The sequence below is a fragment of the Tachysurus fulvidraco genome, chromosome 10 (assembly GCF_022655615.1).
Source record: "Tachysurus fulvidraco isolate hzauxx_2018 chromosome 10, HZAU_PFXX_2.0, whole genome shotgun sequence".
Lineage (NCBI taxonomy): Eukaryota > Metazoa > Chordata > Actinopteri > Siluriformes > Bagridae > Tachysurus > Tachysurus fulvidraco.
Genome location: NC_062527.1, coordinates 19,200,457 through 19,224,226, shown reverse-complemented (window position 1 = coordinate 19,224,226; position 23,770 = coordinate 19,200,457). Strand labels below are relative to the sequence as shown.

General features: G+C 36.7%; 2 protein-coding genes across 8 annotated transcripts; one reads left to right on the top strand and one right to left on the bottom strand.

Moving 5' to 3' along the window:
- Positions 1 to 361: 361 nt before the first annotated feature.
- Positions 362 to 8,853, bottom strand: LOC113658020. 6 transcript variants are annotated; one of them, XR_007144274.1, is made up of 8 exons: positions 8,589 to 8,816; positions 6,588 to 6,637; positions 4,062 to 5,921; positions 3,489 to 3,605; positions 3,095 to 3,178; positions 2,602 to 2,754; positions 1,791 to 1,987; positions 362 to 1,084 (listed from the first exon to the last, which is right to left on the bottom strand). XR_007144274.1 is itself a non-coding variant. In XM_047820196.1 (8 exons), exons 3-7 carry the CDS (start codon positions 4,066 to 4,068, stop codon positions 1,791 to 1,793), a joined length of 564 nt encoding a protein of 187 aa, XP_047676152.1. In that variant the 5' UTR covers positions 4,069 to 5,921; positions 6,588 to 6,637; positions 8,589 to 8,802; the 3' UTR covers positions 362 to 1,084. The 6 variants fall into 6 exon arrangements, 2 of the variants coding, with proteins under 2 accessions (XP_047676152.1, XP_047676151.1); XR_007144275.1 differs by having other exon boundaries at positions 2,602 to 3,178; positions 4,062 to 4,689; positions 4,828 to 5,921; positions 8,589 to 8,815; XR_007144276.1 differs by having other exon boundaries at positions 2,602 to 3,178; positions 4,062 to 4,956; positions 5,809 to 5,921; positions 8,589 to 8,809.
- On the top strand, positions 5,822 to 22,000 carry LOC113658024 (venom phosphodiesterase-like). 2 transcript variants are annotated; one of them, XR_003444301.2, is made up of 9 exons: positions 5,822 to 5,948; positions 12,210 to 12,297; positions 17,484 to 17,543; positions 17,902 to 18,027; positions 18,326 to 18,386; positions 19,445 to 19,542; positions 19,648 to 19,727; positions 21,492 to 21,564; positions 21,942 to 22,000. XR_003444301.2 is itself a non-coding variant. In XM_047820197.1 (9 exons), exons 1-8 carry the CDS (start codon positions 5,904 to 5,906, stop codon positions 20,268 to 20,270), a joined length of 573 nt encoding a protein of 190 aa, XP_047676153.1. In that variant the 5' UTR covers positions 5,822 to 5,903; the 3' UTR covers positions 20,271 to 20,319; positions 21,492 to 21,567. The 2 variants fall into 2 exon arrangements, 1 of the variants encoding a protein (XP_047676153.1); XM_047820197.1 differs by lacking the exon at positions 21,942 to 22,000 and adding an exon at positions 20,256 to 20,319 and having other exon boundaries at positions 21,492 to 21,567.
- The last annotated feature ends 1,770 nt before the right edge of the window (positions 22,001 to 23,770 follow it).

Genomic DNA, 23,770 nt, shown 5'->3' with positions numbered 1-23,770 from the left:
CTCACATGATAGCTGAGGTCCAGAGCTCTCTATAAGAGCTGGTCCCATGTCTGTAGACCTTTTTGTTGCTGGATTATAAGACTTCAAACATGGTCCAAGGTCAAGGTTCAAAGATCAGTATTTGGAACGCAGGGGCCATGTAGAACCTTCATACTGACATGTTACTCTTCAGGTTGAAACCTTTACAATTGATGTATTTGGTTTAGCTCTAAGACAAAGTTTTAATTTTCTCTTTTCATTACCACAAGCCATCCCAGACCTAGTTTCATAGAGTAAAAATATGTGAAAAATAGTGACCAAAATGAGTCACTTTCAAGTTTACAATATGACAGAATCTGTTTTATTAGCTAATTTCTTTCAGTCCTTTAGGAAAACTTTTAATTATCACAATTTCATGAAAAGACTTTGCACAGGCATAGCTTTACAGAACCCCTTTGACAAAAATTACTAAATTGTTTGACATGGCATAATTTTTAACATTATTTTCATGATGACATGCGAGATCTATGTTTTCAGTCTCAACCCAAGTCCTTCAAGCTTTCCCCCACACCTGTAGTAATGCACTGGATGGTCAGCAGAATTGTAATTTAAAAAGGCAATTCATTTTGGTCACTACAAGTTTATTACAAGGATGAAACCCCTTCAGATGAACCATCTGGTTTTCAAGAGGGTCCTTAACACATATCAGGGACACAAACAGGTGGGGGGAAAAGATGAGAACATTGCACGGGGCAGGGGCATGCTTTTTTTTTTTTACATGCTCATTTGCTCACTGTAATTTTTTCATGTATAATTATTACCCTATATGTTAATAGCTGTAATTTTTCACAAAATATTGTTGCAACATTTTACAAAAATAAACATTTGGTTACCCATGTAATGAATGTATTATCTAAATCTGCTGTACCAATGTACAATGTGCTTGTAAAAAAAAAAAAAAAAAGACAGTGACATAAATTGTCAACAAAAGGTTGAATTTTCAACAATATAGGATGCACACATATTTTGATGTGATTAATCAATCAGCATACTAATAATATACAGATATAAGGCGAGTCCATTTCCTTCAACACAGTCCTTCCATCTGGGAAAATATAGAAAAACAAAAAAAGCAAGAGGTATGATAAGAAGGTGAAGTTTTAGAATGAACAAGGTGTGTAAAGCATTAATAAACACACAAATAAATAAAGAGTAACAGTAACAGGGGGGTATTCCATCAATGCAGTTAATGTAAGCTGTCCACTTGAAAAAGGCTTGCTTAAATTAACACTGACTTTCACTGCAGGCTCAAGCCATTCCACTAAATTATTAGCCACTTCTAGTCAAAAGTGACTTTAACCAGGCTTGAATAAGCATACATTGTGTATGTGCACAGAGTACATAAGCAGCCCTGAAGAGTTGAGTAAATTTTAAGGCTTGAGTTACACAGATAGTGCTGTTCCTCAAACTAATTGATAAACTGATCATCTCTTTCCTCCATCCAAAACTTCAACTAGCCAACAGTTTAGTGACTTGGGTCTTGAAACAGGTATTACATTCGAAAACCAGCATTTGGTGAATTGTTGCCATCAGAGTCAATCTGAATAGGGCCCGTTTACATCACTGTAACGTTCTAAAATGGTTTTGTCTCATTGTGAATCTTTGGTGTGAACTGGGCTTAAGCCACAGTAATGGCACGGAACTCATACTTAAATTATCAAGATTTATCAAAATAAGCCAGGCTTTTCCTTTACCCACCTTGATGGAACACCCCCAAGTCTATTCTTGAGTACATATGAACAAATAAATACCTAAACTGTGTTTTCCTCTTCATCCTCACTGGTGTCTGGACTACTGAGGCCACTTGGATCTTCTGCTTCAACATGTAGAAGGACAGAGGCCTCAGGACCTAAAGCAATCTTGTACTGTTGAAGGACAACTTGCAACTGTTCCGACACCTCTGACAGTCGTCTTCTTAAGAGACAGCAAAGTCCCTCATTTCCCTTGTCTACATCTCAAAATACAAAAGAGATTACATTAAAGACAAACTGCTTGTTAAGATTGCTTAATGAGGCCAAAAAACTTCAGTGAAGATTTCATCCATTCAAATCTACATGCCAGCATATTTTAATGTGTATCGTTGCTATGGTACCCGGCTAGCTTCTGTATAAACTGACTTGAGGCAACATGATCAGTCTCACTGAGGTGACTTTATGCAGTGAGCCCCAAAGCAGCAGAAATGTGTTTTGCAGCCAATGTCTGATCGCTGTTTTAAGTTAACGGTTTTCTTCTTCACTACAGTTGTGCTAAAGTAACACATTGTGTAGCATTCAGGTGTTACATCAAGAAATAGGTGTGTTTGATGGTGCTGAATTCAATGTTCAAAATTCTTTTGTTAATTTCTCCTTTTATGTAACAGCCACAGTACAACAAATACAACAAATCTATCAAGCAAATTTGAAACGTTTTAAAGCCTTACTGACCTGTTACCACCGCAAATTATAATCCTCATTTGTGGTAAAAAGAGCAATAACCCTTCTACTCCATTCAAATTGTGTGGCTGAGACTGATAATGTTTATTTTTTTCATTTGAAATTCATACTTTAAATGGATTCAACTTACCCTCCTCAGCCATCTTGTTCTTGAGAACCACTGCCAGGCTCTGCAACCATGTGCAGTGTTGTGCCATCTCCAATACCAAAATGCTTTTTTCCTCTTGCAGTCGCATCGCCAACATCACTTGGTCATGCAATTGTTTCTTGATTGAAATGTTGGCTAAGAATCAATAGCAATTGTATGTATGCATGAGACAATCTTGCATAATAGCATTGCAATGTTTTGTAACTACAAATGTACCTTTTCAAGTTGATACATAATAAAAAAACTGAAAAAACACACAAACTAAATGAATATTACAACACTCAATATGTTACATGCATCCAAGGCATGCATGTAACATATTGAGTGTTGTAATATTCATTTAGTTTGTGTGTTTTTTCAGTATAGTCTATACAGCAGAACTGTAAATAAATTCTTGAGAAGCTTCTGGAAACTCCATTAAGGGAATGCTCCACAGCAGCTACATCTATGTTTGTGGCAGAGTCTTGTACAAGACCATTGTATTGCTGGATCTCCTGAAGGAGGTGTTTTTTGTCTTCTGCCAGCTTCCTTCGAAGGCGGTGGCGAAACTTGCTGCTGTCTACAAAAACATGAAGTACAGGGATAGAAGTAGTCTATAGGTAAGAATGGAATATGTATGTATGTGTATATACACACATATATGTATACACATATATATGTGTATACATATATGTGTATATATACACACACACAGTATATATAAATAATTAATAGTATTACTTTATATACACACTTTATATAATTACTTTTTTTAAAATAAATAAATTAATAAATAAGAAATATAATACTATTTGTATTTCTATGTATTTGTTGAGTAGGATGCATACAGTAGCTTGATTTTTTCAATCTATTATATTATATATTTATACCATTCTGACGGTAGAGGGTTTGCTTCCACTGCCTCACACTAAGGTAAAGACCCTCAATTGACTGCTGAAGTCCTCTGGGTGTGGTGCCTTGACTAGCATGAGATGTATCTGGTGTCTCTGTAGAATTAATAGTGAAAACAAATTCACTGTTAAAACACAGAACTGTTTCAGTGTTTGAATTCATACATAAAACTAATTTTAATCCAACTTCATTGAACTTGGTATGTGCATTTCCTGCAGGGAAACTGGAATATAAAATAAACCAGACATATATATGTGGCATAACATTGGATGTCTATGGTGGCAGGTGATGTCACCAACTGTTGTAATCCATTGATGTTCTCAGCATGATGATCTTTGGCTGCTGTATGGAGCTCCATTCTTCCAAAATATATTCCCTCATTTACATATGCCAGAGAACATGATAGGATGTTAATTGCTTAACTCATCATGCAATATACCTGTCTGAAATCTAATACACTCATCCTTCCACATTCATTATGTTTTTACTTTAATTTGTCCCCCATCTGTATGTTCAAGTATAACATGATTGAGGTATATACAAACTCTGACCTTGCATTCAGCTATAAGGCGATCAATTTCCATTTCAAGAACCATGCGTTTCCCCTCTTGGTAATGGGGGTTTTGTGGGTCAAATACATATCTGGTGGCCATTGCAACACAGACAGATACAGACAGACAGACAGACAGACAGACTGATAGACAAAGAAAAATAACAGATAAGTAGACAAAGACAGAAAGATAGAGAAATAGAGAAATTGAGAGAGAACAGATAGATATTGAAGAGATGGATAGAAATATAGATGGACAGAGAGATAGAGAGAGAGATAGAGAGAGCGATAGATAGATAGATAGATAGATAGATAGATAGATAGATAGATAGATAGATAGATAGATAGATAGATAGATAGATAGATAGATAGAGGTTGGCTCTTAAAAGTGCCTTTGGTTTTTGGAAATGAGGTGATTAAATAGGGTGAAGGTGAAGTTTGACGGGATCTGCAGGGAGAACAGAAAAAGTTCATTATGCAGTGAAGGCTAGATATGTTGAAAAAATGTTTAAAATGTGACAAATTGTCCCGAAAATACTTAATAAATCAATAAAATTCACGTTTTTCCCATTTTCTGTATGACTGCACAAAAGGCGCGTCGTTTTTTTTTCCTTCTTCTTCTTTTTTTACTGTTAATATGGAAACAGTTGGTTCGGCCTTTAATTCGTTGCGCTAACATGTAAACCATGTGAGTCTAATCGCAAAGAAAAGCATCAATTATAACATTTAAACAAATTTGATCATCACATTCAAGTCTCGTGGCTTACCTGGGAAGTGGTTTTGAGCGCAATGAAGGAGAATTCGCGGCCTGCAGAAATCAACCAATCGCAAAGCGGGCTATCTCCGTCTCCATAGCAGCCGTCTCCGCTGAGGCTCACGGGTAATGCGGGCGTCCACTAATTAATTTAATTGATTTTTTATTTTTATTTTAATTCAATCAATAACCACAACTAATCCCCCTTCCTCACAATAGAAGGAGAATCAAATAAAACGGATGGTCATGGACGTCTTCAACACAGTAAAAGTAGACCATAGCACAAAGCAATAAAAACAAGGATAAAATCTCCTGGTTGAATGTTGAGTAATGTAGTGCTTAAAGTTTAAAAATGAATAACAAATGAGCAAAAACAGTGCTTCCGAGTGGCAGAAAAAAACGTGGTGCAGACACGAAAGATGCTTCCTATTGAAATACATTAGATCGAAAGTCCGTGCTGAGTGACACGAAAAAAAGGAAAATTCGTCTCCATGAACACGAATCAAACAGATTACATTTCGTGACCTCTGTCACGAACTGCCGTGAGACTGGGTTGGGAATTTTGTCCCTGACCATCTCAATCACTTTTAATCCACAATTTACATTTTCTATAATAGCTACTTCAGCAATAGCTAAAACAGCATGATAATGCATCATGTCACAAAGCAAAGGGCATCTGGTGTGGAAAAATACAATCCTTATCATACTAATGCAATAACAGGACAACCTTTGGACCTCGGGATGCTGGTGAGGAGCTGGCTGCTAAAGTTATATAGACATAACACAAATATAATTCACAGCATTTTCTCACACGCAACAAAATGTGATTTATAGGCTACACAATATCTGCAATATCTATATTAGAGAAAATGTTTTCAGAACAGATTAAGTCACCGTGTATTGTACAAATGCATGCACACACACTGATACACACACACACACACACACACACACACACACACACTGATACACACAGGGATCCAGAGTTCCTGACCTGCTCACTTCTCACACATTTATTGTTTGTTATCTTCTCTCACACACTGATCTCCTGCAGTTTGCACCAGCAACAAAGACACTTCACCGACCAACATGGACTTCAGAAAGACACTGATAAACAAGAGAAAATACATTATTGTAAGTAGAGACACATTTAATAACTTTCTAAAAACATGCATTTATGTGTGTGTTGGGTTACATATTGATTTCAGGTTTTTTTTTGGAACGCCACAGTGAATCCAATGAACAGAAAGCTTGAGTGATCTGACTGTTCTGATCTCATCAAACTGGATGTGGTGTGAAACGTTTCATAGGTTTTGCTGGTAAATCAATGATAGTAACGAGCATGGTACAGACAAATGTTGTAAAATTCTGTGTGTGTGTGTGTGTGTGTGCGCGCGTGTGTGTGCACGTGAGTGTGTGTGTGTGTGGGTATATGTGTGTGTTTTTCTTTCATAATTATTGGAAATGTGTAAGTGTTTCTGTGATTTTTAGGGACATTTATTCATGACATTTATCATTTGCTAGCACTCAAATGCAGTGTTCATAGGCTATGTCACTACATAAACATTTTATTCCATCTGGCATAAACCTATGTAATCTTTTATTCAAAGAGGTGTCTTGACCTAAAATCTGCATTCCTAAAAGTTGAACACATTAGTCAAATGACAGATTTGTTTATTCACCTAAGTTTCTGCAGTGATTCTTTTTAGGCCGACTTCCATTTGACTGCTACAACGGTATAATGACATAGTTATGCATAAATTATTTTATTACCTTTAAGCAGCTACAGTATCAGGAGAGGCTAATGTGGGTTTCATGTAGTCCTGTGAACAAATAAAGTAATATTACATGTTATAACGATGCTTGTTCCTCATATCTTCTTTTAAAGCAGGAGCATAAAGAGTGTCTGTATTATACAAAGAGTTCATAGTTCATTAGATAGGGTTCATGGTTCACCATGCAGATAGAGTCCATAACTTTTTAACTACATAAAAGATTTATTTTATTAGACTTCTGCATCACATCCATGTCTTTACTTGCAGTGAGCTTTCATGATTCCTATCCAGTCTCTTGATCAGATTTATAATGAGATGCAACTGATAAGAAATCACACACACACACACACACACACACACACACACACACACACACACACACACACACACACACTGTCATTTATCTGAAATTTTGTTACCTGTTTCCGGAATTGTGGAATAGAGGTGTAAATTTAAGGTTTATTATGTTACAAGAAGTTTCAGCATGAGTATTATGAAGCCCTGGGATATGAATGTTTATGCTTATAGCAGCAGTTATTGGGACGAAATTTGAAAAATCTAGAGTCTAGAATCTAGACTTAAATCGATAAGGGATCCACAGCAGCAGGAAGCAAGATAAAAATGATGAAAGATCCAAGCAGAAGTAGAGCTTTAAGATGAATTGAACATTTCAGACAGATTCCTTTTTATGTGTTTGTAGTACAGTGGTTTAAGAGTGATTAAACTATTATGTATTTACTCATTTAGTAGGACCTTATAGATGGGTGATATTATCATAGCAATGGATTCTAATACTGTTTTAACAATTATACTGTGAGAAGAATTATAAATACATTGGAATCCATATGTAGGTAATTTACTACTTTAACCAATGCTTTCTTCAGGACTGTGATGAGTTGTAAATCACGACTTAAAGATTTCATGTCTTCACAATGAATGAATGTCACAATTTCATGAATGTCTTCACAATGAATGAATTTTGTGATTTGTTAGTCTGTATATGGTGTAACCTCAGTGACACTTCAAGAGATCTAGCATTTTTTTCTGCCGCCTGCTTCAGCTCTGGGTTCTGGAAACAGGAGTAACATCTTCCCAAATATGATGAAGACTATCCTGGCTTAAAAGCCTAGATTTACTGATGTCCAATTAACTATTTGGTTATCTTAAATTGTTAGTTTTCGCATGGTTTCCCAATTGTTGGTTATGTCAGTTTACTGATTGTCTTACATCCTGCCTGTCCCTAGTTTTGCTAATACCCTGGTACATTTAGTTTGTTATATTGAACATAGCCAAACTTTTCTTTTACCTTATCTTTGCCATTTTTTCCATTGTTTTTCTAGTTTTTCTACTCTGTTTGGTTTGTCATCATTTCTTTGAATAAACCCTTGACTCCTGTATCTTTATATTTTACAGCTAATAAAATGATAAGAAACTATAAGGAAAGAATAATAAAGAACTGGCCAGGAATTGATAAAAGCATGGCAAGTGATCTAGTGTAGCTTTGTCACAGTATAGCAAAGGTGTTTCTCATTGCTTAGAAGTGCTGAGTGTCAGTAGATTGGTCTATTATATTATATATGGGATAACAGAGGGGCACGGTGGCTTAGTGGTTAGCACGTTCGCCTCACACCTTCAGGGTTGGGGTTTGATTCCCGCCTCCGCCTTGTGTGTGTGGAGTTTGCATGTTCTCCCCGTGCCTCGTGGGTCTCCCCCGGGTACTCCGGTTTCCTCCCCCGGTCCAAAGACATGCATGGTAGGTTGATTGGCATCTCTGGAAAATTGTCCGTAGTGTGTGAGTGAATGAGAGTGTGTGTGTGCCCTGCGATAGGTTGGCACTCCGTCCAGGGTGTATCCTGCCTTGATGCCCGATGGCGCCTTAGACTCTCATGATTTTATTAAGCCCACACACAGAGCATAATATGATTTATAGCAGTCATAGTGATTTAACCATTTGATAGCCACCTGAACTAGGCGGCGCTAGTTCGGTTTGTTTACTTACCCTTAAACGCTTCCCTTTCTTCACATTGTCACTAATGTTAATGTATTTTCCAAAACAAATGCTTGTAAAAAATCCCCAAGAGTCCAAGGAACTGGAATATGTAAGATTTTAATCCAAAACGCCTTAATCCAAAACGCTCGCCTCACAAATATAACGTTTAACGATTCAAACAAGCCCTCTCATGAGCCAATCGGTGCCTGTGGTGCAGAGATAGGCAGCTAAGAAGCCAATGATGTCTCTCCATCCTATGTGGGACACCCTCCCTTTGATTGACAGTTGCTCCCTCCAGTAGCGATTTCATGATCCGGGACCAGTGGGGAATGCGCATATTCTTTTTTTTTTTTTTCAAATTTATTGCGCAATTCTCGGACTTTTCACACTCTCACGCCTCAGGGTGTCAGGTTACAGGCCTTTTTTCACAGCAGGCTTCTAGGCAGAGGGGTTCTCTTTGTTATAGGACTTTTTAACTAAGCATGCAGTCTTTTTATACAAAGTTATACAGTAAACAAGAAAAACATGAACGGACGGACATGTCCGTAGAAAAATATTCATATAAATTCCATTTTTGAGTCTTTTGACTTAAATTTTTTTTTGAAAGCCAACATGTGGCTATGACCCTCAGTTGTTGTTTACCTCCCATCATTAAATACAGCAATGTGTTTAATCAGTTTATCAGGTAAACAACTCAGATGGAAATCAAAACCTTACTGTGTTAGTAAGGCCTAGAATCACCCTGACAGTTGTATCAGAAACTAGAGACTCTCTTCTTTCCAATGAGAGCAGGCTCACCTCTGTGTGTCAAAGTATGTGGGAGCTGTACCACCCTTTACCGTGGGTAGGTCATGTAGGCGAAAATCATGAAAATAGGGGGCGATCACATAAGTGGTTTTAGAGGCTTAACACAAACACATAAGTTCAAGGAACCATTATGTAAAAAATTTATTCAGATTTTATAATTTTTATTTTTAGACATTTTTAGGCACAAATCTTAGGCCGTTATAGCCACAGAATAGTTCAATACAGAGGATGTGTAAACTAAAAGCAAATCATATCTTAATGTGTTGTATATCTTACCCCACTAGATGGCAGCAGATTCCCTCAAATTGAATGAAAACACGACACAGTCACAGGACAGAGTGGAAGATTGTGAGAAATGTTTTCACTATTAGGTCACCAGATTCGTCACAGAGCCACCAAACTGGTTCTGCTGGTGTGTTTCCTCTAAACAATGCAGCCTGTATCAAAGCTTTAAAATATACACCAAATAACAAGAAGCAAGGATACGATTTCCTCCAAAACACTTTGGCAAACGAAAAACTAAACTGAACAGCAGCATTGACTATGATGTGTATTTTTTCCATTTTTTGAGTCCCTTACAGCAGGAAACTGGTCAAAACTTATTTGTTTAAACACACCAATAAAGCTTTATGGTCCGAATGAAGAAAAAGGACAAGAGTCTGTTTTTTGTTTTGTTTTTATTTAAAAATGAACAAAAGAATTCAATTTAAAAAATGTTAAAAATGTAAAATATTAAACAGATAGAAAGAAGGAGAGACAACTGCTTCAGCAACCAACAGCTCCTCTCCCCCCGAGTTCATGGGGATTGTTACTTGTGGGATTCCCCCAGTGCCTTCCTGCTTAAACCTAGTCTAATTCTATGTTAAGCCCAAGCTCAAAGTTAATTATTTGATTATTTTAGGTTGTCAAATTAAAAAGTAGTTTTCTGTCACATCCCTACATTTCTACCTCTATAGTAACATTGTGATATCCACAAATAGACAACACACCAGACAGACAGACAGACAGACAGCTTATTACAATCTGATATGAAACAGAATCCCACCAGAACTGAAGTGTCGACCTGGTGAACACACGACACAGAGCAGGACAACAAGATTCATCATCATTACTTTCATGACCACAAAGAACAACTTTAACACAGTTTATGGGTGAATGTATTGTCATTTCTCCATTGATATTACATTCCTTTATATTTTCTGCCTGTATTTTACCAAAGTGAGATTGTTAATCTGCCAAAATTAAACACACACACACGCACACCCACAAGTCTGGAGATCACTTCATTTCTTTGCTCTACTAATAACCTATAAAACATTGGGGGCGGGGCCTCCAGAAGGGACGAGCCTGCAGTGGGTCCTTGAGTCTTACTTTGGTGTGAGCAGAACAAATTCTAATTCAGTGTAGCATTTATCATACTACATCATCACCCTGTTCTATGGGGTTCTCCAGTGGCAGAGCATCCAGTTCAATAACTTTTGAAAAGAGGCACATACCACTCCAAAACAAGTTGCTAAATATTTATTTGACCCTAAAGAACATACTACAAGTCTTTAATGTGCTATTATTTACTCTAGATGTTATGTGCTATTATTTACTCTAGATGTTCAATGTCCATCATCACTCTATTCTATGGGGTTCTCCAGTGGCAGAGCATCCAGTTCAATAACTTTTGAAAAGAGGCACAAACCACTCCAAAACAAGTTGCTAAATATTTATTTGGTCCTAAAGAACATACTACAAGTCTTTAATGTGCTATTATTTACTCTAGATGTTATGTGCTATTATTTACTCTAGATGTTCAATTTCCATCATCACTCTTCAATGGGGTTCTCCAGTGGCAGAGCATGCAGTTCAATAACTTTTGAAAAGAGGCACACACCACTCCAAAACAAGTTGCTAAATGTTTATTTGACCCTAAAGAACATACTACAAGTCTTTAATGTGCTAATATTTACTCTAGATGTTCAATTTCCATCATCACTCTATTCTATGGGGTTCTCCAGTGGCAGAGCATCCAGTTCAATAACTTTTGAAAAGAGGCACACACCACTCCAAAACAAGTTGCTAAATATTTATTTGGTCCTAAAGAACATACTACAAGTCTTTAATGTGCTATTATTTACTCTAGATGTTATGTGCTATTATTTACTCTAGATGTTCAATTTCCATCATCACTCTATTCTATGGGGTTCTCCAGTGGCAGAGCATCCAGTTCAATAACTTTTAAAAAGAGGCACACACCACTCCAAAACAAATGGCGCACAGGCTCCCCGTGACCCAAGAAGTTCGGATAAGCGGTAGAGAATGAATGAATGAAAGAATAATATATATGTGTTTTATATAATTGAGATGCCTGACAGTCACACCCAGAATGTGGCCAGAATCTTCCCCGATTACCACAATTTTGGAGGCACAGAATTGTCTAGAATGTCTTGTTCCAGCATTTTAATGAACACACAGAGAGGTTCATAATAGTGTATTTTGGCAAAGTTGATCTCAAGAGCATTGACCTTATATTTGAATAGCAGTGATGTCCTGAAATTAATTATTGTATTAGTACTTTTTATTTGAAAAGAAAACACACAACATATCCTTTTCACTTTTCATTTTCCCACTATCCATACTGTATACAAGTTGGACAATACAGGATTTACTTGACATTTTGTCAATATATAGTGCCTGGTCTATTTGAAAAGCCTCTTGGTTGAAGCTCACTCATGGTACTGGCTGTGAATATGTTAAGACTATTATGCCGGCTTCATATTGCATTTTTTTGCATTAGAGAAAACTTTTGTGTGTGTGTTCCTTCCAATCCTACAGATTGGCGCTTTATCTGTATCTGTTGTGACCATCATATTAGGACTGGGTCTAGGCCTCGGACTTCAGCTGCAACAGTGCAAGAACAAGTGTAAGTCTTTCTTATATTTTAAATATACATTAGCAAATATTTTCCTTCATATTCTAGCTTTGAAAAGGAGCAAATGGCTATGATCAGGCAGTAACTTTCTCAATTTCACAGCATCAGCACTTTGGCAGTAATATGTGCAATAATCTGTAAATTATGAGGTTATGAACAATAGCATTTAATAGTAGTGTTTTTGTCTTCTGAGCCAGGTATACATATGATCCAAAACAAATGAGAAAACAGACTTGAATCACTTGTTTATTATCTGTGATAATGAGGCATACATTAAATATTAATCATATCTATAAACAGATAAAAAAAAGAATTTAAAAAGTGCGACATGGCATTCTTTAATTAATAAAAGTATTAAATAGGTAGCAAATTGATGTGGAATAGACAAATACAACATTCCTGCTGTAATCAAAACATAGGTCAATCAAACCACCTTAATATTGATTATTTAATAAGAATCTACAATACTGTTCAACAGATCATATACGGGAATAAATTAATAGTTCTTTATTGAAACTAATTCCTGTAAAGAACTTCGATTACAGTGTCTTGCAAAAGTATTCATACCCATTGAACCTTTCCACATTTTGACATGTTACAAGAAAAATGTATTTTATTGGGATTTTATGAAATAGACCGAAAGAAAGTGGCACATAATTGTGAAGTGGAATGAAAATTATAAATGGACTCCAATTTTTTTAAATTATATAAATAAATAAATAAATAAATAAATAAATAAATAAATAAATAAATAAATAAATAAATATCTGAAAAGTGTGGTGTGCATTTGCAATTATCCCCTTTTACTCTAATACCCCTAACTAAAATCCAGTGAAACAAACTGCCTTCAGAAGTCACCTAATTATGTGTGTAATATAATCTCAGTATAAATACAGCTCTTCTGTGAAGCCCTCAGAAGTGGGTTAGAGAGCATTAGTAAAAAATAGCATCATGAAGACCAAAGAACACACCAGACAGGTCAGAAATAAAGTTGTGGAGAAGTTTAAAGCAGGGTTAGGTTATAAATAAATAAATATCCCAAGCCTTGAACACGGAGCACTGTACAATCCATCATCCAGAAATGGAAAGAGAATGGCACGACTGCAAACCTAGCAAGACGTGGCCGCCCACCTAAACTGACAGGCCGTGCAAGGAGAGCATTAATCAGAGAAGCAGCCAAGAGGCCGATGGTAACTCTGGAGGAGCTGCAGAGATCTACAGCTGAGGTGGGAGAATCTGTCCACAGGACAACTATTAGTCGTGCACTCCACAAATCTGGTCTTTATACAGTAGAAGAGTGGCAAGAAGAAAGCCATTGTTGAAAGAAAGCCATAAGAAATCCTGATTGTAGTTTGTGACAATCCATGTGTGGGACACAGCATGCATGTGGAAGAAAGTGCTCTGGTCAGATGAGACCAAAATTAAACATTTTGGCCGAAATTCAAAACGTTATGTGTGGCGGAAACCTAACACTGCACATCACCCTGAACACATCATCCCCAGCATGAAACATGGTGGTGGCAGCATCATGTTGTGGGGATGCTTTTCTTCAGCAGGGACAGGGAAGCTGGTCAGAGTTGATGGAAAGATGAATGGAACCAAATACAGATCTTAGATGAAAACCTGTTAGAAGACTTGAGACTGCAAAAGACTTGAGACTGGGGTGGAGGTTCACCTTCCAAGACAATGACCCTAAACATACAGCCAGAGCTAGAATGGAGTGGTTTAGATCCAAGCATATTCATGTGTTAGAATGGCCCAGTCAAAGTCTAGACCTAAATCCAATTGAGAATCTGTGGCAAGACTTGAAAATAATACTGCGATTACTGCGATAAGTGTTGATCTGTTTTTGTCTTTGAAGGGAGCATCAGTGCAGAGAGAATGTGGCAATGCGGTGCTGTGGGAAAATTTTTGAAGTTGAAATGACTACAAAAGAATCTGAGTGGATAAACGTGGACAAATGCTTTTGACTGTAAATGAAAAATCTCCATGTGCGTTTCAGATTAGTACTGTGAGGCATGGGCGTAAATTTCATTTAAGAGTAGGGGGGGGGACAATAAATATAAAATTTCTCATGAGCAATTTTTGAGGGGGGGGGGCACAAATAATAGTTAAATTGTACTTATAAAGATATGTCCCCACAGTGAAAAACTTTGCTTTTATCATTATTATTGTAGTCATTTTATCTAGTCTATGACACTGCAAGGCAAGTTTATTTATACTGTAGCACATTTCATACACAATGGTAATTTAAAGTGCTTTACATAAAGAAAGTAAAACTATCATAAAAATAATCACAGCAATAAAAACAAGTAATTAAAACAGGTTTAAAATTTTATTTAAAATTAATTAAGACACTTAAAAAGAAATTGATTATACAAAAAATACAGTGCGGTCAGTTCGGACGTAGCACAGTGCTCATTTGTAAATGCACAGCTAAACAATATGCTAATTGTGGCCGTTAATGTTAAGTTAACATTATGCCAAGTCGTCCCAAACAAAACAATGCATGGGAAACGGCTTTGGCGTGTTAGTTACAGTGCACTATGGAACAAGCAAGTAAACAAGCTAATTTTAACTAGATAAGTAATATTTTAATCGCTAATATAGCAGATTCATGGAAAAAACATCGGTAATCAGCATTTTTGCCGCAACTAAATTATGAACGAGTCTGCATCAACTACATTAAAGAGAATCGCTTTATTTAAAGTGAATAAAATCCCCTACTTAATGGAGTTTAATATTAATTGAGCCGCAGCCACACACCTGACTCGTGTGTACAGAGTAGGTGAGATGTACTAGGAAAGCAGGCAGTGGGTCAAACCACTGTGAAGAAGGGGAGGGGGAACTCAACTGTTTCTAAGTGCATTTTTTGCGGGTTTTTTTCTACTTAGACAATTATTTAGGTATACATACATATATTTTTCATAATAGAGAGTGCGATATTTTTTTAAATAAATTTTTTTGGGGGGTGGACAATCCTCCCCTTGGATTTACGCCCATGCTGTGAGGTTAAAAAGCTGAGATCACTGAGTTGTCAGATCCTGACATCACCAGGGATGTAACAGCTGTTCACTTTTTCTGGTGGTCTGCATGAGGAAACAATCATAATTACACATGAGATGTCTGCCAGACATCCTGACATCTGCACAGAAATAATCAATCCAGTCTCATGGTGGTTTGGGTCACAAAATGTAATCTATTTACTTTGTGGTTGTGTACAGGAATTTCCCTTTTTTCGCGTCACTCATGACTCACTCAGCACGACTTTTGATCTAATGTATTTTAATAGGAAGCATCTTCTGTGTCTGCACCACATTTTTCTTTCTGCCACTCGGAAGCATTGTTTTTGCTTATTTGTTATTCATTTTACTACACTACATTACTCAACATTTAACCAGGAGATTTTATCCTTTTTTTATTGCTTTATATTCTGTAGGGTACTAACCATTGTGCTATGGTTTCTTTTTTGAGGTGTGTCAAATCGGACAGTAAACTAAATACTACAGTACCGATCTACTTTTACTAGTGTATGTTGAAGACATCAGCTAAAACTACCTGATGACCCACCGCCGATTCTCTTTTAATGATATCCTCATCTTTCTTTCAATACATACTGTAAACACCAAAGTGTGCTTGATAATTCAACAGTACGATGTTATGACAATCCGTTTTATTTGATTCTCCTGATTTCTGCAAGCCGTGGATTCTCCTTCATTGCACTTAAACCACTTCCCAGGTAATGAACTTGAATGTAATGATCAAATTTGAACACTTAGAATTGCTGAAATTACCCAATCGCAAATGCGAACGCCCGCATTACCCGTGAGCCTCAGCATCCGTCGCTATGGAGACGGAGCCAGTCCGCTTTGCGATTGAGTGATTTCTGCAGGCTTTCAGGGTTTCGCGAATTCTAAATGTTCAAATTTGATCACATTAAGTTCATTACCTGGGAAATGGTTTGAGCGCAATGAAGGAGAATTTACAGATTTAGGATGCTTTACAGATTACATTCCGTGAGCTATGTCACGAACTGCCGTGAGACTGGGTTGAAATAATAGTGCCTGACGGTGAATATGAGCTGACTGTAATATGCACATGTGATATGACTTCAGCAAGAGAAAGGATATTGAGGGAGAACAGGAGAGGATGGAGTACTGAGCCTTGTGGGACAGCCACACCTACACACCCATATACTGTATTAATACATACACATCCAGAATTGTCATTACTTGCATATTTTTTAAAATACTGCTTTACATAGGTTCTACAATTCAGTTAAAATATATGTTATGTTCTATTCTCTACCTTTTCTACATCAATATAAATGAAAATAAAACATTAAAGGATAAAATTATGATCATTTTATTCCGATTTATTCAATACCAACAATTTTTTTTCCTCCCCCTACTGTATTGTTCAATACAAGCAAACAGGATTAATGTTAATTCAGTTTAGTATAATTATCTTTGTTTAATTGTTCCAGGTGATTAAACTATAAATAAATTAGAATACATAGTCCTGCTTTATACCTTTACACAAGGATTTCATGCATTTTAGTTACATTTTAATTAAGCAAACCCTAAAGTGAACCATCACTTATGCCAGATGTGTTACGATGTTGTTCCTTAGTAGTTAATATTGGATCTGGAACATTTTAGAAAAGTACTGTAAAGTGAAACCCATGGAAAGACATTAAAACTGCCTGAGTGTTAGTATCATTCCTTCATTACTGAATGCTGTGTTTTACTGACGCAGAAAAACTCAGTAATAAGTGATAAAGACTCTGTAATTACTGCTTAGTTAATAATACATTTCTTACACTGCTTAAATTTAGTAATTAACTACTATTTTTTAATTAGATAATTATTTTATGACTCAAAGGTGGCAGTGGTAGCTCAAGTGGTTAAGGTTGTTGATCAGAAGATTTAGGTTCAAGCCCTAGCATCAACAAGCTGCCACTATTTGGCCCATGAGCAAGGCCCTCAGATCCCCCAATTCTCCAGTGGTGCTGCATCATTGTTGACCCTGCACTCTGACCCCAACTTCCAAACCTGGGATATGCAAAGAAAGAATTTCACCGTGCTATAATATAAATGTGACAAAAATAAAGGCTCCTAGTAAATTAGTAAAATATTGTAAATTTTCATATCTTTTATTTTACATATTTAATACAGTGCCAGAAACATGTCGGAACAGCTGCTGTTATGATTTTATGGACATCTGCCTCCAGCCGAGTAAGTCCTGGCTCATTTCTGTATGTCTTTCCAGGATTAGATCAGAATTTGAGTAGGGGAACAAAAATGCATCGGATACCACAGGGCAAGCCAGCACATGTAATTTTAAAGATCTCCATTCACATGAAACATGCAATAACAATCTCACTGATTCATAGTTATGGTTATTAGCAGTTTAATGTACAACTGTTACACAAATTGAGTTATAAGTTCACTCAATGGTTTTGACTCAATGGTTCATTTTTGTAATGTGATGTGGATTGTGTGTGTGTGTGTGTGTGTGTGTGTGTGTGTGTGTGTGTGTGTGTGTGTGTGTGTGTGTGTGTGTGTGTGTGTGTGTGTGTGTGTGTGTGTGCAGTTGAGAGCTGGGAGTGTACGCCATTGCGTTGTGGTGAAAAGCATATTTCTGATAGTAAGTGCCACTGCTCTTCTGACTATCTGGGTGCTGGTGACTGCTGTACAAACTATGGTATTGTTTGCAATGGTGAGACCACAAACACACACTCACACACACTCATAACTCAGTGAACACACTCATACACTTTCACAGATAATCATTCTCTCACTCCTCTTTGCTCACATTCTCTCACTTCTCTTATATCTACACACACACACACACACACACACACACACACACACACACACACACACACACACACACACACACACACACACACACACCATTCACACATTATTATTATTATTATTATTATTATTATTATTATTATTATTATTATTATTATTATTATTATACTACAAGTTTTGTGTTATTTATCTTCCAGGAATGACGCCATGGGTTCAGGATCAGTGTGTGAAAATGAGCGGCCCTAAATGTCCTTCTAGGTAACGTTCTCTTTAATGTTAAATGCTCCTGTGGTCTTCTAGCACTTTAATGTTTATATTGCTATGCCAATTAAAGAGTGCCTTTAACATAGAGGGTAAGAGTGAACAATCCGAGTAAGCAGAGCGAATAAAAACGTTTCTTGAATTGCACTTTGACTTACAGTAAGAGCAAAATGCTCATGTGTTCAGCAGTTTCTGTGGACACTTGCTTTGCTTCCTGGCACCATGGCACCCTCACACTCTGTATTCTTCTTCTTCTGCTTTCGGCTTTTCCCGTTAGGGGTTACCACAGTGAATCATCTGTTTCCATGTAACTCAAATCAAATCAAATCAAATTTTATTTGTCACATACACATACATACAGAGTACGACATGCAGTGAAATGCTTTTTTGCATCTGTCCAGTATTCAAACATAAGGAATGCAATTTGGGATAAATAAAATATAATCTAAAGGAGATAGATAAATAAAAAAAAAAGTATAAACTATATAAAAAGAAACTATATAAAAATATGAAAATATAAAGGAAAAATAATGTACATGCGTATACATTATCTATGTAAATAAATATATATAATAAAGAAAACAAAGGCAAAGTAGCACAGCAGTCTCGACATCAGCCGACCTCACCGGCGCCATCTTGGTGTTCCAAGCCTTTCTGACTTTGTCCCCAAAACAGCCAACCTGAGCTGTCCCTCTGATGTGCTTGGTCCTAATCCTGTTTATCCTCTTTACTCCTAAAGAGAACTTCAACATCTTCATCTCTGCTACCTCCATCTCTGCCTCATGTCTGTTCCGCACTGCTACAGTCTTGAACCCTGCTTTGATTGTGTGGATTGCAACTATATTATACATCCAGACTACTATAAAATCATGTTATGTCTATTGTGCATTCCATACACTAGGCTTGGGCTCATTGTCAACCTTAACAAAATATCACATGGTACGCAACATTTCTGTATCAGCATCAGTACCATAACTTGGATGCACTTTATTTCTATTAGGCTTATTCTATTTTATGCTCACAGTCTCATTTTTTCTTGTTCTTTTTCATGACAGTTTTAAAAGGCAGCCTCTGCTACTCATCTCTCTTGATGGATTAAGGGCAGAGTATCAGCACACATGGCACTCACTAATTCCAGTCTTGGATAAGCTACGTGAGTACTCGCATTGACTCTCACGCTAACAAATGTGGTGTAGCACAGGGAAAAGTCTGCTAGTCTCAGAACTGTATGAATTATAGATGTATTTTTCTTACTCAGGAGAATGTGGAACATCTTCTGCCTTTATGCAGCCTGTATTTCCAAGTAAAACCTTCCCTAACCACTACTCCATTGTCACGGTTAGTATGTACATTACTTTACTATTAAATTTACTATTAGTATGAATTGAATTGCCTAGCAGAGGTGCCGTTTTCAGTCTTATTTGGTGGTAACACTGAGCTGTGGTTGAGAATTGGATTAATTACTAATGGAAAATACCCCGAATGAGTGATCTCTTGGAAAACGATAAAAAATTTAGATCATTAAAGAAGAACAATAAGGCAAGTGACTGCCATTAGACAGTTATGTGCATGTGACCATTAGGCCAAATGTTTCTTGGTCATATGGCAGTGGTGCCTTATGCAGTTAAGGTTCTAGGAGGTACAGCAACATTACAGAAGATAGGAGCTCATAGGATTTGGGGTGGCAGAAACAGCAGCTTATAGACCTCAAGGTGGGAGAAATATGAGCTTGTAGGATTCTGGGTGGCAGCAGTAGCAGCACATAGACATCAGGGATGTCTATGTGCAGGAGTATGAGGTGTAATCTTATTATATAAGATTATAATAAGTCTCTCTCTTTGTTTGTATGTTGTGTGTGTGGTACAGATCAATTCCCTTTGAGCAGAGAGTTTTCACCGTACTGCAGGTTACAGTTGCCTGATGATCAGCGGTAAATCATCATTCTTGAAATTTATTATATTTTCACTGCACTATCATTTACCTGATTGATTATGTTCTGTATCGAGAAGCCGACAGAACAGTTTTTCCCTGTCACACAAGGTTCCATCTTGAACCCCTTTGTGTGACCTTCACTCCTTAACTTTGTACTATACCTAGAGTTTCTACTTTGAGTTAAGTGCAGTGTAAAAAAAACCCTAGAGAGAAAAGAACCTTAATGGTACTGTACAGTAACAAGCATTTACATTTATAGCATTTAGCAGACACCTTTATCCAGAGTGACTTACAATTAAGGGGTAAGGGCCTTGCTCAGGGGCCCAGGAGTGGCAGCTTTGTTGCCCGGGTATTCAAACTCACAACCTTCCAATCAGTAGTCCAACACCTTATCCACTAAGCTTTCACTTCCCTACAGTAGTGTTTCTCTATAACACAAGATTCCATCTAGAACCAGATCAGATTATTCATCATCCTTATCTTCTGAACAGGGTTCTCTTTGGTACCCCATGGGAAAGTAAAACCTTGTAGACTTGAAATCTCAGTGGTTTTACCTTATATATTTTTCCCCTATCACATAGAGTTTTACTCAGAACCATGTCAAGAAGCTTCAAAGAAGCAACAGTGAAGAACTCATATAATTTATGCCCATTAAGCTACTGTACTCTAATACAAATAACATAATTCCTCTAACATTTTTTGTTGGCTTTTGGTTTTTAAGAAAGCTTTAACATGTTCTGACAGCGATGCACCCTGTTGTAGGGTTTGTGTTTAATGTGTTTATTTTTTAAGAGGGTTAGAAAAAGGTTCACTACATCATATCTTTGTGCAATATTTAGAAAGATAATAAAGTTGATGTTAGAAGCTTTGGAGTGGAATATTTAGTTCACTGTTCTTTAACTATGTTGGATTTCACATTATATCACATTACGTCAATATTAATCAAGGGATATTATTCTAATTATAATTACTTGTGGTATTAAATAAAAACCTTGTCAAGAGTCATCCATCATACTGTAATGTTCTTTAGAGTGCCCGAAAATATAATGATGATGATGATGATGATGATGATGATGATGATGATGATGATGATGATGATGATGAGGTTTATCACTGCACAGATTAAGATTTGAGTAGTTAATGAAACAGTTTTATTGATTTTATTCACAGTCCTGATTTCTACACTCTCTATCTGGAGGAGCCAGATAAATCAGGACACAGCTTTGGACCTGTCAGTGGAGGGGTGAGAAAGACACAAACACACACACACACACACACACACACACACACACACACACACACACACACACACACACACACACACACACACACACACACACACACACACACACACTTTCTACTGAGGAGAAGTAAGACTTTGTTTGTATTAGTTAGTGTTATTAAATGCTCCATGAGGGTCATGGCAGCCATTTTAGTAAGTAACTCACAGGCCTGGATCGACACCCTGCTCATCATGGTGTAGCTTTTCCTTCTCTACATAAACAAGCATAGACAAGGATAAACAAGGCAGGACATTTATACAGAAAAAGCAGCTTAATGAATTGAGCACATAACAGCTTAATGAATGAGCTTAATGAGCTTAATTCCTCCACCCATCAGCTGTCAGAAGATAAAGCCCTACCTCACCAGCCCAAACGTTTCCACTATGCACACAGCAGACGCATCGAGGATGTCAACGTGCTCGTCGAATCACTCTGGCTGTTCAAGAGGTACAATTCAAAGAGCCCATTTCACAGACCTTCACTTTGTGTGTGTTTGTGTGTGTGTGTGTGTGTGTGAGTGTGAGTGAGAGAGAGTATATTATACATATTCTGTCATTACACACATTTTCTGTAGATACCCAGGTTCTCTACGTTTTTGCTCTGGTGGAAATCATGGATACGACAACGATGACCCTAACATGCAGGTGAGTATGTGTTTGTCTGACTGTGTATGTTTGTGTATGGGTGTGTGTGTGTCTGTGTGTGTGTGTGTGTGTGTGTGTGTGTGTGTGTGTGTGTGCGTGTTTGTGTTCTAAACAGCCTTTCCATGTAACGTCCCAAGCAAACACTCAGACCATCTCATGCTCTCACTGTTTTTTTAATGACTTCTCATTCACTCTTCCTCTATTCTAGGCAATGTTTCTTAGTTACAGCCCTACGTTTATCTTTCAAACTGAGGTGGAGCCGTTCTCCAACGTTGAGCTTTATAATCTTATGTGTGGTGAGTTTTGTTTTATTAATGTACAACCCTGTAATTCACGTTTTCACATTCTCTTTATTGGCTGTTTGTCTGGAAGAATGAACATAGGGGTTCTGGTGAACATTTTCACTGCTAACTTTTACGACACAAATTACCTTTAAGTAAAACATTTACTAATACAAACTATTACTGGCTGTTTGTCTGGAAGAATGAACACAGGGGTTCTGGTGAACATTTAAAATGTTAACTTTTACGACACAAATTACCAAATTACAAATTACAAACTAAATAAAGTCTTGTTTATAAACTATGTCTCTGGTACATTATAAACCTTGTTAGCTTATCCTTATTGGGAAGGATAATATCTAATTTTATTTATATTTGCTAAGAGATAATAAACTGTCCCATTAACATCAGAGCAGTCAAAAGAAGAAGAAAGAAAAAAAAATAAGAAATTAAGGAAAGGGAAATGATGAGCACACTTGAAGGAAACACAGCAGGATAAAAGTAGTTACAGCATCTAAACCTTCCTGAAATATTACTGTAATAAAGTTCAGTTCCTGAGGTAAAACATTTCGATTACAATAATAAGAATATTTCTATTTTATTATGTTATATCCACATGCCAAAAAAGCCTCATTGAAATAGATGAAACTGCAGGTAAAATATAATAAATAAAGACATAATCTTAAGGAATAAACAGGCCCCAGTCAGATAATCAACAAACAACACAATTTAGTAACGAGTCCAGGACAAAGAACAAAATGCTTGGGAATGTCAGAAAGGGAAAATCAGTAAATAGTGTGTGTTGAAATGAATGAAAGAAATATTGAAATGAAAGAAATTAATGTTTATTTAATGACTTGTCCTTTAACTGGTCAATGAGAAACATTTCAAATTCAAACAGCACTTTTTAAAAATTACATTATATAATATTTTGCAACCTTTCAGACAAACTCTAAATGAAGACTTACTGTACTTCAGAATATCTGCAAAACTCCAAAAGATCTGGAAAAAATTCCCACATGATTTTCTCATACAGCTGCAAAAATGTTCCTCAGACTATTAATGACTTATTCTCGGACTATACAAAAGGTTATTGTGCCTGCAGAATTGCCTGCACATGCAACTGCAATTATCCTATTAGTTGCACACAAATAAGAGGTCTTACTCAGAATTAGAAAATTCCAAGCTGGGAGCTATTTCTGTATTGAATAACAGGATTTTTTTATTTATTTCTTTTTATT

Bases quoted from the DNA above. Each gene is read 5' to 3' on its own strand.
- LOC113658020 (XM_047820195.1), bottom strand. From the start codon at position 3,771: ATGCCACATATATATGTCTGGTTTATTTTATATTCCAGTTTCCCTGCA. The intron at 2,755-3,094 runs GTCTTGTACAAG...ATTGATTCTTAG, and splicing joins GGAGATCCAGCAATACAATG to CCAACATTTCAATCAAGAAA. The intron at 1,994-2,601 runs GTAAGTTGAATC...TTGTATTTTGAG, and splicing joins GAACAAGATGGCTGAGGAGG to ATGTAGACAAGGGAAATGAG.
- LOC113658024 (XM_047820197.1), top strand. From the start codon at position 5,904: ATGGACTTCAGAAAGACACTGATAAACAAGAGAAAATACATTATT. The intron at 18,028-18,325 runs GTGAGACCACAA...TTTATCTTCCAG, and splicing joins CTATGGTATTGTTTGCAATG to GAATGACGCCATGGGTTCAG. The intron at 19,543-19,647 runs GTGAGTACTCGC...TTTCTTACTCAG, and splicing joins TCCAGTCTTGGATAAGCTAC to GAGAATGTGGAACATCTTCT.